At 36.9% G+C, this 16,408-nt stretch overlaps 1 protein-coding gene across 3 annotated transcripts in view; it reads right to left on the reverse strand.

Annotated features, from left to right (window-relative positions):
• LOC145662550 (uncharacterized) overlaps positions 1-16,408 on the reverse strand; it is a 436,952-nt gene that overhangs the window by 56,058 nt on the left and 364,486 nt on the right. The window contains exon 3 of one of the 3 annotated variants that reach the window (XM_081728257.1): positions 6,862-7,031. The exons of the other annotated variants lie outside the window; for them this stretch is intronic. Within the exon in view, the coding sequence (XP_081584383.1) occupies positions 6,933-7,031 (99 nt within the window). The 3' untranslated portion in view covers positions 6,862-6,932. Of the gene's footprint in view, positions 1-6,861; positions 7,032-16,408 lie in introns of those variants that run through there. 3 annotated transcript variants of the gene reach the window in all.

Here is a 16,408-nt window from a genome sequence, read left to right on the forward strand (position 1 = left end):
AGATGGCTCATCCCAACCAAGCCAGATCGAGCCGATGATTCACTTCAAGCGAGCCGGCTCGAGCCAGTGGCTCAGTTGAGCCGAGCCGAGCTGAACTGAACTTATAAAAAATCTCTTGGAATCTCGCTATCGAGACGAGACGAGATGTGAGCAGTGTGCTCTCTCGTGAGCAAGACAAAGTATTCCATATTACTGCTTAGCTTACATTTCTCACTTCGCTTCCCAGTGTGATCAGGCTATGATTTAAAAACGAGTTAAAACGAGCGACCCATTTATCAAACTCGACGCCAAAAACAGTGATTCGGCTCGGAACTCGACTCGAGAATATTACCTTTGACTCGACTCGAAACTCGACTTGAATTCGAGTCGAGTTTTAGCTTGACTCGTGCCCATAACTATGCGTTAGAAGAAATGGTTGCTTATTATTATTCTGCTAAACTAATTATATAATAATAACAATGTTGTTATGTAAAATTAAAAATACAGAATATAGAGAAACATTACACTACAACTAATAAAATGAGAACACATGAACTGAGGGTGAATCAAAACTTGCCAGTAACTAAAATCGATACATGCTTTTTAAAGCTAGTTGTTCCAAACTCTATAATCAACTGGACTCTAAGATAAGCAAACTGATCTGAAAGAACTCCAATATTACATACATCAACAAACTATTTTCTAGTAATGAAGTAGCCTGCTCATCAGAACATAGTTTATTCGTATTAATCCGTTACTGTATGTCATTAATTATGACACCCTAGTTGTTGATAAATATTTCCCGCCGGGGCACCACTTTACTTTTAAATCCTGTCCACCATGATCTTCAGCTTTTAAGAAAATTATTCTTTCAAATGTTCGAACGATAAAATATTTTCGTTCTCTATCTTTATAAAAACAACATCAATCAAAGTAAAATAGACTGCCGGTACTATTGTACTCATAATTCACTCCCTGAATGTATTGATTTGGAGCTGTCAAAATGTACGACAAAATGTTCCAGGTGCTTGCAATCAGTACACGTAATTTGACTGAGGCTGTCCACATCTTCCAAAAACAACAAGTTGCACTATAATCTTATCTGTTTCTTTGTGTGCCGATGACTGACTGTTGGTCACCTACATCGTTCATGCTCCATTGCTCTATTCTGAGAAATTCGCTTACAGGAAAGAAACATTTGTTTCCGAAAAAAAAAAATTATGCATATATTGTAGTTACTCATCCGAAATGTAACGCGAAAAAAGTAACGCAAACTAGGTACGTTACTTAAAAATTTGTAACGCGTTACCGTTACAGTTACTTTGGAAAAATGTAACGCGTTACTAGGAAACGTTATTTAAAAAGTAACGCGTTACAAGTAATGCGTTACTTGCATTACGTTACTTCCCAAGACTGAGGCAATATAAATATGGTAAACATGTATGAGTAAATAGTTATAAATCCTGATACTATCTCATCACCTGAATACGTCGTATTTCTCTTTCGTTTACTCCATGTATTACAGATGAGTAATAAGCAGGTGAAAATAGGAAGTAGTGTTTCTTGGCAAATTATAGTATATCTGATCTATAGTTGTGAAGCGTACTGATGGTGGATGCGGCTGTATAGTATAGTACAACGTTAATCGCTAATGCATGTTCGTCAGGATACTATAATAATCACGGTGAAAGTCATATCTGAGGCAATGCTGCGAGATTGAAATATATGGTACCAATACAGCCCTGTCTAGAGTGCATCTAGCGTATTGCTTCCTTTAAGGACTTCACGTCTGTGGCATATAAATAATTGTAAACCCTGATTGATGCATGTTGCTAAGCGGCATTATAGAAAACGTATTTCGTTCCTGTCTATCATCCTGATGTTTTTTCGGCATTTGTTCCGAAGTTGTTCGTCCGCCTAGTTTTTGGCTAAAAGTGTAATAATTGGTTTGTTTGTGTACCAAAGTTTAAAATTTAATTCAAATAGTATTGCCGAGCGAGCGTTAGGGAATGAAGGCAGGTTACAGTCCCGCAGGGCACGTTGTTTTTTGTCTTTACAACAGGTAAATGGGAAGGGGGACCTGTGTTCTAGAACCTTGCCGCCATGTTGGTTATATTACTTACAGTTACATTGACAAGTATAATTTTCACGTATCATAACAGTTATTTGCTTACCGCATTTTCTACAATCTACGTTTAGATTTATTAAGCCATGGCTTATTTACTTTTAACAGATTTTCCTTATTATGACATCCATGTTTACAAAACAAATGCTCACTACATTCCCATAATCCTACCATGAAATAACCTTGCGCCAAGTAGTTCCATCTGCTTGCTAAATAGTTCCGTGTTTAGAACAGTTTATATAAAGAAAATAAACATAACTTTCGCTCTTCTCATACATTATCAAGCAGACTAATAAGCAAATTATCCATTTCTTTCCGGTAAATTTTAAAATTTTGCTAGAAACGGACGACCAACTTTGGAATTTAACCCATTTTTTCTTCCGTGTTACATTGAAGATCATGACCAGGGTACTTGGCAGCGTACCTATCGATATCCAGGCAAAAAATAAAATTTTTAATCTATTTGGAACTGTCTCGTGTTGCCTTTGTGATGTCTATAGGTGTGACCCGGCAATGTGAAGGGGCGGCTATACCTGTACATCTACCTCATTGTATCCGAGGCACAAACTAGTTGATTAATACTAGCGTCGTTCATTGATCTTACTACTGTACTTCTTGTCATTACCAAAAACATTCTTTTCATGAATAGGTGGAAGAGGTAACCGTACGGCAGGAATTCCGAACGTAAAAATAGCTACTATAATCGATAGTATTCGTGCAGACACGTGGGAAGCCACGGTACCTCTGATTGCATTATGCGCTTGCAATCCTATTAGTTGGACAGTCTTAATTTTTCTCTTTAGGCGCTTCCTGGTACACTGTGGGGTAGTCTGCTTTAGGAACCGTAGGTACTACAAGAAATGTGCACTTGCACTTAATGAGTAGTCAATCAGCATTCTGTGCAAGGAACTTCCTCGAAGGAATACAGAACCAAAGCGCGGAGATGCCTCTCAACTTGAAGTATACAGTTGCTAGCATCAATTGTTTCGTGATGTCTTAAAACGCTTGAGTGAAAGAAGAGAAGGTATATTATGATTTCCAATATTGTGACTTACAACTTGTGTTCTGAATGCCTTTGTATAATAGCCATAAAGCTATATATCTCACGAAGAAAAAACCTGTGCAACAGGAATTGTCAATGTGCAGGACAGGACAGGACAGGAATGTGCAACAGAAGCGAAGCTTCTCAGATAAATTAGTCAATTATCTCGTTTATTTAAAAGTGGAAAATGAGTTCTACTTACTGGTTTGTGCACTGAAACACTTCCGTTCAATTATAAATACTTTCCCTTATATGGAGGTTACTTTTGCATAGGAAACATTGTGAACATTACCACGAGAGCGAGTTTCAACCTTTTGCCAATTGAATTTAGTCACTGGCAAAATGTTTTGTTACTCCTTCCTTCGGTAATTTCATCATCACATCATTTCCACTTGTGGGGCAAATGGAAAACGAACAGTACGAGAGAAACTTACAGCCAAGAAAAACAGTGAAGAGAGGAATAAATATTTGCCTAGTTGGTTAGTTCTTTTTAGTAAGAACTTGGGGAAGTAAGTGGGGGTGGGGTCGAAGAGAAAGAGCAGATGAAGGGAAGCAAAGAAGTTGTTACTGTAACGAGATTCCGAGAATAACGCCATTTGGAATAAACACGTTGATTCGTTGGGAAGTCGTCACTTCAGTGAAACTTCCTAACTCGAAATTGGATGGTAAAAGATAGGCGTCTAATAGAGAACTAAGGAATACGGGATAACTACAGTTAAGTTTTTTTTTCGAGGTCTGATACGGAAAACTTTTTAACGGTTACTGAGAATATATATTTTCAATCGAATTGATAATTTATTTGTTGAAGTTTAGTGTCCCTTTCCAGCACCGAGGCTGTATGAGACGTGAAATTCAGATTAAGGTGGAATCAGAAGCACTTTAATGCATTCAATGCTCTTCCACTGGGAATCTAACTTGGGAACAGATGTAATAAACGGTACACTCTATAGCCACTAGGACCAGTGGGAAGAGTAGATTTTGTTCCAACAAATTATAAAATAGTAGTAAAGCGCGGTAAATAACTGGGGATACCGCGATTTGTACCCTTCCTTGTTGCGAGTTCCTCATAATGAGTGCGTGTAAAATAAGAGATTTGCATTATAAGTTAGGTTGTTGGATTTCTTTGCTTAGCAATAGCAGTGCAAACATTTACTTGCTCGTATCGAGTATGTCGCCACATACATAATGAGAATGACTATGACCAAGTTAGGTTAAAGTAGCCTCGGGTAGAGTAGCAAGCTGTTACTTATCCTAGTTATGTGGTAACACTGTATTATTAAGGTAATTTTTAAGCACAATTTTGTACCCTTTATTCTTTCGTGAGTACGTTCCCAAAATTCAGCAGATCTATTCTAAACTTGCTCCAATTTTGTTTTGCAGATACATATAGCCAGACTTCTAAATCCAGGCGCCAGTAACCTGACGTTATGCATGTATTGACACTGATGATTGACATGTTAAAAAAAAAAAAAGACAGGCCAAAACACGTTGACACAATCACATCAAGCAATATGACCTCATTTTGGCCAAATCATTCGTAGTAGCAATCAGAGCTACGAACTCTATATTACAATAAATAAAATTTGTGTTACGTCGTGTGCAGGAAACAAAAAAAATTAGGAATGATAAAAAAAATGGATCAAAAGATTGTGATCTTGGCCAATAATTAGTTTTTGGACCTGGGGTTACAATTTTTGAACGGCCCCTAAATCGAGTTTTCGTATTTTCTACGGAATAAGCACATCATACTAAGTGATAGTTTGGGTTTGGCTACACTGTATGTAGTTCTCCAGATATAAGGCGTACAAGAGAATTTTTGATTGAAATATATTGGATCTTTTGAGCCAAAAAGTTGTGCATAGTTTATTGTAAAACATGCAGAACTTAATAGGAAAAGAACGTAACTACAGAACAAAGCTATCCCCAGTTTCTAAGAAATTTCTCCAGAGGAGAGATAAGTAAAGCGAGGAGGGAACTCAATATTTAAATCCTGATTTTTCAGATTTAAGTGGGATTTCATTCACTTGAATTTCTTTACACAAATGTGTATTTAATACACCTAATTTAGTTAAAGAGTCCTAGTTGTTATTTAGGAAAAATACTAACCGAATAATGGCTATTTAAAAATAACGCCGTTTAATGGAAAAAGTTTCCTTCATCTGTCATTTTCAAGGAATGGGAACAATCTTTAACATAGAACATCAGCGTGCTTGTATCTCCACTATTCTTCCCTTGTATGGAGCTTATTCTGTTTTATATAATATAGTGTGAGCACAACCATGACGGCAAACATCTCTCCTCGTACAAATTGGATTCCCTCATTGCCAAGCTGTTCTCATTTTCTTTCTCGAATGCCATCATCACATAACCAATGCTTTCAACATGTGAAGCAAATTGAAAACTAACGGATAATAGAAAATTGACAACAAGAGAAACGTTACACAGAAATGAGAAACACTTTAGCTATTTGCTTGCTTGATCCTACGTGAGCCTTACGTAATAAGTTGGAAGGCGAGCAAAGAGAATTAAAGAATGGTAGAAGGGAGAAGCAGGGAACGCTGTTACCGTAACAAGATTCTGAGAACGTCGTCACTTTGAGACTGAAATAAAACAAGATCATTCGGTCGGAAGCTGTTAGTTTACTGAAACTTGTAACATACAAATTGGGTGGCAGATGGTGAAATAGGTTCTGTAAAATACCAAATCATATGGTGCTACAAACTAAAGGGGACTTCCCAGTATCATCCCCCTTGGAAACGTAGTAACTTTTTCTTTCTTTCTTTCTTTTTTTTTATGGTTGAACTGATATACTTTCTTTCCTATTAACAAAATAGTAGCAAAAGATTATTGTATGTTATCACGGACACGTTTTGTGCTGCTTCTATTCTGTAAACCCTCCTTTGCGTTCTTTTTCTTGGGTTTGCTCAACTGATGACAATTTTGTATTCTCCAAAGCAGTACTGTATGTCAACTGACCAATACATGATATCGTTGGGTGTAACTATTTAGGTTTGTTGAAAGTATTGTCGGATAAAGCATATAATTGCCTGTAGTAATCTGTACTTAGTGGTAATGGTTTTGTTGACGTAAACTTTATGTAATGTTGGATTAAGGAACATTTATATCAGTATAGTGTTCGAATTGGCACATTTAGTGAGATATTAGTGTTAGGCGTTCATTGTACCTTGGCTGTAAGAGGGTATAAAAAGTGGACTCAAGCAGTTAGGAACAAAAATAAAAATTTACGGTGATTCTGGTTATCACCAACGAGTATTTTGGTAGTAGTGGAGTAGCACCTTTACTAAAGGTGAAGGTTTGTGTAACATTAAAGAAAATGCAAGACATATTCTTAAGTAAACGCTAAGCAATATCAGAATATTCTTTTTTGAAAAAGGAACAGTGACCAGCTGTGAGAGTAACGAGTGGAGCGACAGTAAGACTTCAAGTGTAGGGCCGGTTGCGTATTGACCAGACGACAGGATAACAAAAAGACAGTATTGTAAGTAATTCAACAATGCCTCGTAGCGCATATTATCTCGAATATCCTCTTCCGGGTTCGATTCCCGGCGGGAGCTCATGTGGTTCGGATTCCACGTTAATCAGTAGGTCCACGTCTCATATAGCCTCGCTGCTGAACGGGACGTTAAACTCAAAATCAACTCAACTCAACTCGAACATCCTCTTCAGCCTTTTCTCTTCGACTTGGCTGTCCTTGCCTATGGGTAATGAGCGGCCGGTCTAAGGCAGCATTCATAATGCTAGAGTATAAACTAGGGTAGTCGTGTCCTAGATGAGCAGTATCTGTAAGACTGATAATGTTCTTATTTGATGAGTACCACTACTTCTTTGCAGAGTCAGGCAACTTCCTCTGCTCCATGCGTCTGCCTGCCATGATAGAATGAAAAAATAAAATTTGTCATTACAAACTGTCCTATATTGATTTGAACACATCTTGATTATAAGATCACTTCATTTATTAAACGTTTAACAGATTAAAAGTTTAAATTATCTTTCATATTTCTTACTCTAAACAATCATCAGTGACTTTCTGCAAAAAAAATGTAACTACCGAAAGTCCACTCAAACTTTGACGGTCAAGAACTCGAGAATCTATTATTTACACTACAAATATTTTCGCATGTGTATTAAGCAAGTTTAGGCCTACGCTACGTGTGGTCAATATTGGATTAGTTCTGTACATTGCATACACATTCTATACTTGTATTTTCTTCCTGGAAAAATACAAATTATTAAAAAGGACCGTAGAAACAAAACGTACATTTTATATCCGTACGAAGACGTAATTTCAAAGTTATTCTACTGATAACAGTAATCTCAACTTCCAATTGAGCTCTTCTCTGTAGCTTTTCGTTCATGTTAGTCGTCCATTGCCAAAATGACTTGTCCATTTACAGAAAATCCCAGAAAACCGAGAAAAACTGTTAGATCGGTGTGTTTTGTAGAACTGGAAATATTTCAGGGCCTTCAAGTTTTTCACATGAACAGACTGAAGTATTCAGTTATACAAAACATGCAAATTCTACATTTTTTTCTGTTTTCTGGGATTTTCTGTAAATGGACAAGAGCAGTTTTCGAACTGGATGACTCATATTACTTGTGCAAACAACGAAAAAGAAATTAGCCTCCCTATCTTGCACTTTTGCTGGCTTAGTGGATCTACTAGCTATGTTCATTAACTGAGTTGTAACTTCTGTTTAGTCTGTTATTTTCGTTTCGAAGCATTTGGAAGAAGTCTTTTGATCATGCAACTATGGTGAATATATGTCATTATAGTTCTGTGTCAATCATGTCTTTTTAACCTACACAAGTGATATCGCTTGTAGTTTTCGCAAAATGCCTTTAATACAAGTCACCTTTGTATATTATACATATAAAAGAGGAAACAGACGATGTTTAAGAAAAGACTGTGTCAAACTGCAAAATTTATTGTCTCATCCCATACAAGTGTATGGAGAGTTGTGAGTGAGCAACAAATTTACCTACACCATCTACACAGTCTTAGCAGTAACAACAACTGACTACATCCCGAAGATGGAGTTTGTCCAGTGGTTTCTGGAGCAGTGTAATTTCCAGTTTCCTTCGCATATTCTCTTTACAGACGAGGTCATGTTTACGGGGGAAAGTGTACACAACTATCGAAATTCGCATGTATGGGACGAGAAAACCCGCATGTAAAAGTTTATCAAAGACATCAGCATAAATTCGATGTCAATGTGTGGGCTGGTATTCTGAGCAATCAAATTTGACAATATCGTTTGTCTTCACTATCCAATGTAGAAAATTTACAGATAATTTTTGACAGACACGCTACCGAAATAGTTCTACATCAGCAAATGTATTCCAGCATGATGGAGCACGTGCACATTTTGTGCAACTTACACGAAGTAGAGCAGATACACATTTCGTGCAACTTGCACGAAAATTAAATGAAACATTTGAATGGAACTTTTGGAGAGCGATGGGCTGGAAGTCGAGGTCCTTTGCTTGGCTACCTCGATAACCAGATTTGAACCCTCGACTTTTTCCTGTGAGGACATATAGAACAATTTGTGTACCAATTACCCATATATCAAATATATATATTCGAACAAGGAATTGGTTGCTCGTATTATTACTGCATACGGCAGTGTTACACACTCGCCCGGTATTATGACTACAGTCCGTCCGTGCACTTATTTCGAAAAAAAAAATGCTGAGACAAGTATCTAGTTACTTGAATGGTTTGTAATTGATGTGTAAATTATTTTGCCGTTTACAACACTTCGATATCTCAAACCGTTCCGGAGATATGATAATGCTGAAGTTTGCAACACTGCTTAAATCGTGTAATTGCGAGAACTTATTGTAATTACAGCTAGTAAAAGTTATTACTGTAGAGAAGAGAAACAACAATCATTTTAAATATTTTCCACAAATACGCCGTTTTCAACAAGATAGGATAGATAGGTGTAACGCAATCTTGTGAACACATTAACTTCCGTAACTGGGATTGGATTTCAATATCACTTGTTGATACAAGAAGTGCCTTAATACTGCGGTCCGGTTAGACGATAGGTATTGTGGATGCATGGGGGAGCTACCCTCTTACCAAATAGACGTGGCAATGATCATGGAGCTAGAAAGATGGAACAAACGCCACTCGCAAGATTTTGCACAACTGAACACAAACAAAAGCGAGTCTAATTGCTTAACCATGCGCAGTCTTTGAGATCTAGCATGAAACGTATCAAAATATTTAAATGTTTCCAGGCTACGACCATCGTCACGCGCGTGCTTTTTTCGCGTTTTTACCATGTCCTCACTTTTTTCTCCATGCGATATCAGTCATGATTTTTTTGCAATAGTTTATTCACATACAAAATTACTTTGTGTCCTAAGCAGCAATTTTTAGCACTCTGCCCTCCTGAGATATTACGCCCCAAACATGGCATCAAAATCACAAACTTCAACTTTCGGACCCCCATAAATCTACGATGCCAGTAGTATCATACGCGTGGATATTTCTACACACTCTTTACATGTAATGGTATTCAGCACAAAACTTATGAACCCCCCCCCATTCTACTTCATGCCATTCCAAAATAAGCCCCATTAAAAGTAATTTTCTGTACTTTTTCTAGTCATTTCATATATTGGTTTGCAACCCTGCATATTTATTTAAAAGCAAGAGCATATGTTCTCCGTGTACTTTAGTCTATCCTCTAAACATTCCTTTTTTTTTAGTTCGTGTGATACATACGTCCTGAGCAACTGTAGTATTCGTAAACGCTTGCAAATGCAAAAAAAAAAAAGGCACTCCACCAACAAAAATGGCCGCCATTCAGAAACACTTGTACATATGACAACGTGAATGATGTTACTGACCTTCTCATACACAAGGTTCATCACACTCCAATTTCTATAATTTTCGGAAATGGTCGAGCAACCATTTTCCCCATCTTTGAACCACTTCAGATGGATTGACCCTTATGAAAATTTGGAACGTTTACTTCAAGGCATTAAATATGATTTTCAGTGGCTCAAATTCTCTCGCTTAAGTGACGAGTCAATATAGGACCACAGATTCGACAGCTGGTCAGAGATAATGAGTTCGATGAAATTCTACAAGGTGAGAACACTTGAAAAGTGTGTTCACAATTCTTGGGAAGACACTGAGCAACAGATTACAGAGAAATAGTGGCTGAGTTGTTATGCTACGAGAAACTTAATTGCAATTTATCTCTGACACTCCTTCATTCCCATTTCGACTTTTTCTGAGGATTGTGGAGCAGTAAGTGATGAACATGGGGAGCGTTTCCATCAAGATATTGCAGCCATGGAGAAGATATAGAGGGCAAGTGGAGTTCTAACATGTTAGCAGACTACTGTTGGACTATTGCAAGGGACGCTCCAGATGTACTGTATGAAAGGCAGGCCAAGCGAAAACGCTCAAAACTAATTCAACAAAAATCTATTTTGTACGAGGGTTTTCACAAAACTTTTGCCTACATTGTGGTGTAGTCGTTGGTTTGAAAATTTATATTGTATTTTACTTTGCTTCTTTTGGAACTGTTAGATTTTGTTTATACTAATTGTGAATTCTTATTCAACTATAAAGAAATTAGGACTACTTCATGCTAATTTCACTTAATGTAGCAAAAACATATTTGTACAAATTTGTTCTACCGCAATTTAAAACTCGTTATGTAAAACACTGATTTGCGCATTTGAAAGTATGGATGTACAAGGGTATAACAGTTATGGGCTTGTGTATGTCTTAATTATATCCAAACTTATCACATTACATTTAAATGAATGTAAAAATACCTTAATCTCGGTATTTACAACTACTTTGGTTAAATGTTTTCATAAATTTTAATACATCTTAAATATACTGATACTGTTGTACAAGGGTATTTTTTTTTCACAACCAGAGCTAAGAATAGTGCACTACTATTACATTTTGTCATATTGTGTTGAAACGAAAGCAAAAATCATAAATTTAAACAACTTTCATACTTTCGATCAAAATTTATTGAATAATGTTATTAACCAATAAAAGAGAAGAATTCGGTTTTTATAGAGGTAGTTCAAATGGATTTTGATCTTAATTTGTTGTATTGAACCTAATATGTATTACGGCACAGTATCTAGGGAAAGTAAGAATATTATGTGGTTTGAGTTAAATTTATACTATAGCAAATTAGTTTAAGTTGGAAGGAAGTTTTATATTAGTATGAAGTGGAGTAATGCAGATAAACATATAACACCAACGCTTCTTCAGAACTAAGCAAAAGAAAAAGTAAAGCGATGAACACGATTTATCTTAAATTAAAAATCTGAATTGTGTTACATCTACAAATTTACACATCAGAACCACACATTACAAAAAATTCCATGGAACTTTAATACACTATGTTATGTAATTATCAAACCTAATCTTGTTAATATTGCACATGCTTTGCTAGTCTTCACATAAACTTTTGTTTTCTAATTCTAATAGTGCTTGTAAGCACACCGAACAAAAAGAGAGTAACTCCTGTAGAAGCCATTTGGTACAAGGTAAGGCCAGCTGCACATTGACCAGGGAAGGTCAATAATCTGCGGTAGAGAGAGCGGCAGAAGATACTATGCGGAAAGAGAGAGGGGAGAGCTTTATCTAGCATGTACCGAGTGAATATACGGTACGAGGCTTTGTTGCATTACTTACAGTACTGTATCCCACCTTAGCTGTCCTGCCCTCTGGTCAATGTGCTGTCGGCCTAACATTGCCTCTGGCCTAGACCATCACTCTGTCTAAAGATTAGAAGTGTTACATGTACAGCATGTCTACAATGATTTGATGCCTGTGAGATTGAAATAATTGCAATTTATAAGCTAACGCATCATTGTGTTAGTGTTCTTTTACATCAGTTTCTCTAGAATCACAAATACTTGTAAATACATGCCGACAATTTCGAATATGGATTTCGCAACAACCGTTTTGATCTGTGCATACCATGGTGATCAGAGTTGCAACGATCTGTGGATGATGGAACAGTCATCATAATACTTTAGTGTTGTCACCAGGTGATTATGTGATTTTATTTAATCATAACTTCGGACTTCGGCGCATTCACTAATTTGATTGGAAAGGGTAAGAGGCACGTTGTCCCACAACTGTTGTAACTGGCCATCGATATTCTGGATATTGACACTGAGGCGGAGTTAATGTTCAAGTTGGTCCCACACATGTTTATCGGTGGATCTTGCTGGCCAAGAGAATAACTAATCATAAATGCAGTCACAAAGACTCGTACCGCACGTGGACGAGTGTTGTCCTGTTGAAAGACGATACCAAGCTACTATCTGATGAGAGGTAACTTGATGAAGATTATTCGTGAAGTACTACTGTGTCGTCAGAGTTTTCTAAATCATTGTCAGAAGTGATCTTAAACCATACCCAATGGCTGCCCACACTGTAACATGTATGACTCTCCTAAAACATTGGCATAATGTGTCATCTCCCCTCGGCGTCACCATACTTTCAGACGAGGGTCATCCGAGGTGTGTTGAACTGAGATTCATAGCTGAAAATTATGTGCCATACTTTCCGGGTACGACACAATTGCAAACAGCAGCATGTTCAGTCCAAAATCGGGATACTGTCATATCCGAATCCCTTATATGCCTGAATATTGCACGTTCTCCATGGTCCTTCACAGTGCTTACTAACAATCTGATGCTGCGTTCGCCCCCTTACATAACCTAACAGGCCTGATAATAGGATTACGTGATGACAACACTAATGCAATCTGGTGGCTTTTCTAGTAGTCAGAGATCATTGTGACTTTGGTAATTTACATGGGCACTGTTGGTATGATGCACGTGCACAAAATTACAACATAGGATTATTCCTTCCATGTTGTTAATGGTAGTACACTGCATGGGGATTAGCGGTAGCGCTTGTTTAATTTTGCACTGTCAAAACAGAAAGTAACAACTGTCTATGGTTTTATGTTCAACGAAGTGACTACTGATCAAGTACATAGTGGAGCAAACGCGGTATACAGGAGATAACCTAAATAAGGATAGCAAGATGATCTTAACTTGGATACAAACACACATAAAGTGAAACTTCTGTGAAAACGAGAGGACTCAATCCAAAGGAAAAAAATTGAAAATTGTAAGAATAAGTAAAATATATCGAGATCTACCTGATATGTACTGTCATGTAAAGCATGTTTTCTTCAATTTATATTAATTACGACAAGTAACGGTAAAGAATGATCTTACGTGGAGACAAAATTACTAGCTTCAGTAGAAGCATAAATACTATTAGTCTCAGTGGGAATAACAATTATATGGGTACCTCAGCGGAGCCGCTAAAGTGTGTTACTAGAGACCAAACTGTCAGGATATAGTAGATTCAGTGAATTCCAAACTGATCTCTCAGTAGAGATAATATTTCTTTGCGTATTTTAATGTTCACTTTTTTCCTAACGGGATGGGTGTTAATGGTAATGCACTTCATGTGAATTGGCAGTAAAGCTTATTTAATATTGTACGGTTTTAAATCAAAACCCAATAACCGTGTGTGGTTTTATATACTGCGCCCTATTAACTTGTTCACTAATTACATTGTAGTTGGATGGGATAAGTACTTACGTATTTAATATAAGAGTAGTAATTATTCTTTATGTTTGACAATGTCGTATTTACATTTAATACATGTGCTGAACTTTCCTTATTAGTCATATTTAATATACACTAAGGATTACTCATTACTTACAGTAAGAAACCAACATATTTAAATGATTTATCACGAAACACAGAAGCATAATGTACTTGGAATGTTTTTTAAAAACATTATCCCTAATAAAAAAAAAGACTTTGCTCAAGTCCCTGTATTATTTCCTGCAATGTTTCTGTAAATGGTTTATTATCATTCATATATTTTATACATAAATTGTAAATCGTATGTTCAGTATTGAAACAGAGAATTTCATACATTTAAGAAATCATTTACGTAATAAAAGAACTATGTTCATTTGTTAATTCTTCTCATGTGAGATTTCTTCAAAAGAAGTGATTTGCTGTTACTCAATAGAACATCTACACACATACGACTATCCCAAACTTATGTGAACTATGTACCGGTATGAGAATCATTAAATAATTTTCATTCCTACTTGCATATTTGTATTAAAAACCTAGTAAAGTGTTTTCATGATTAATAATAAAAACCTTTTACTCTCGTGTACGAAAAGAACTTGCTTAATCAGCTGCATGCATGAACTATGGTATTCCATCTTTCATATCTGTCATTTCAATAAACAAAAGTGATTAATCTTACGACACGTTTAGATACATTGAACTTACACAGAAACACTGTTATAAACCTAAATAACATAATTGGTAGGGTATTGTTATGAAGAAAGAATCTAATGTGTTACAAGGTTCATAATGAGCTTTGATTCACCAATAGCTTGGTTCAATAGATTTATTACAAAGTAGGAAAGTAGCCACAGAAAGAATGGTAGGATGTCTATAGAAATAATTAACGTTTTTGATCTTTTACGTTCTAGAAAACCAAGTACTGTTATTGGATCTTTTCCGTTCTAGAACAACAATAGGTACTTGAAATAAAAACTAAAACTTCCCTGATAAAGTAATCGACCAAGTAGTTCTCGGGCTTACGACCAGGTAAATTCACTGTTGCCCGATGTTTCGAGAACTTAATACATTGTTCTGATCTTCAGGGTATATTATGAGAAAACCGAACAGAAGCATTCTTTATATAAATGGTGCTAAAGGAAAAGGCGGAATGTGATTGGTTGATAGACACACCTAATCAATGTTAATCTACGGTCTCATTCTGATTGGGCGTCTCTACCCATCACTCAATTCCGCTTTCTCCCTTTGCCTTCTTATATAAGTGTTTCTATTTGGCTCTCTCATAATGAAAATAATGTGGTCAGTTCTCGAAAATTTGGACAGCGATGAATTCACCTGGTTGTTAGCCTGAGAACTACTGTATTCAAAACATGTACTGTTTGGATCTTTTCAGTTCTAGAACAAAAACAAGTGCTTCTGGACAATTTTTCTTATTGAACAAGAATACTTACTCTCCTTCAATCGTTTCAGTTATAGAATAACATTACAGTCAGTTTGTGACAGGACTGACTTATAACTTCGTTTTCCGTATTATACACAAGTTCTTATATTATACAAGGTGATTCTTTATAAGGTTTACAACTTGAATCAGTTATAATTCTTTATTAGAACCACGTACAGACTGTTTGTGTCATTATACCGCAAAAACACCACGTTTTTTGTGACAAATCCATTATGACTTAGTGTGTGCACTTGCAGTCATCCTGCACACATCCCAACGTAAGTCGATTTCCTGCCGAACAGTAGCCAGTATTTCGGGGGTAACGTCCGCGATGGCTGTTGTAATGCGATGTTTTAGTTCATTAATATTATCAGGTAGGGAAGGGTGTACACCTTATCTTTGACAAACCCCCACAGAACAAAGTCAAGTGGTGTGTAATCTAGAGGCCGTGGCGGCTAGGCAATTTGTCCATCACGACCTATCCACTTATCTGGAAAACGCTGATCAAGAAATTCCCTTAAGTGTATCAGGTAGTGCGGCGAGGCGACATTTGTTGAAACAGGTTGTTCTATGCGACACACAAAGGCTCACGGGCGCTCATCTGTGACTGACGATGTGGTGGAACCAGTTAGGGAGAGTTTTGTCCGCAGTCCTCGAAAATCTACACGACGTACATTACACTGGTATTCCTCACACCACTGTTTGGTGTGTATTGCGTAAACTGTCCATAAAGCCATACAGACTGTCCTTGGTTCAAGCACTGAGTGAAGTGGATAAACATACCCAACATGAATTCTGTGTTGGATCGCATTAGTGGTTATGAGCTGATGAGTCATTCTTGAACAATGTGGTATTCAATGACGAATCAACTTTTTACTTTCCGTCCGAATCAACGCATATAATTGTCCTATTTGGGGCACGGAAAATCTACATGCACACGTGGAGCTGGTTCGTAACAATCCCAAAGTGAACGTGTTTTGCGCTGTTTTCAGAGCAAAGATGTATAGACCATTCTTCTTTGCTGAGAGCACCATCACCGGCATCGCCTATCTTGATATGCTCCAGAACTTCCTTGTTCCACAGTCAGATGAAGATTACCATGATGGCCGCTTATGGTGGTAACAAGATTGCACCCCACCGCACTACCTGGTAGACTTAAGGGACT

This window comes from Thermobia domestica, chromosome 1, assembly GCF_964235325.1.
Source record: "Thermobia domestica chromosome 1, izTheDome1.hap1.1, whole genome shotgun sequence".
Classification (NCBI taxonomy): Eukaryota; Metazoa; Arthropoda; class Insecta; order Zygentoma; family Lepismatidae; genus Thermobia; species Thermobia domestica.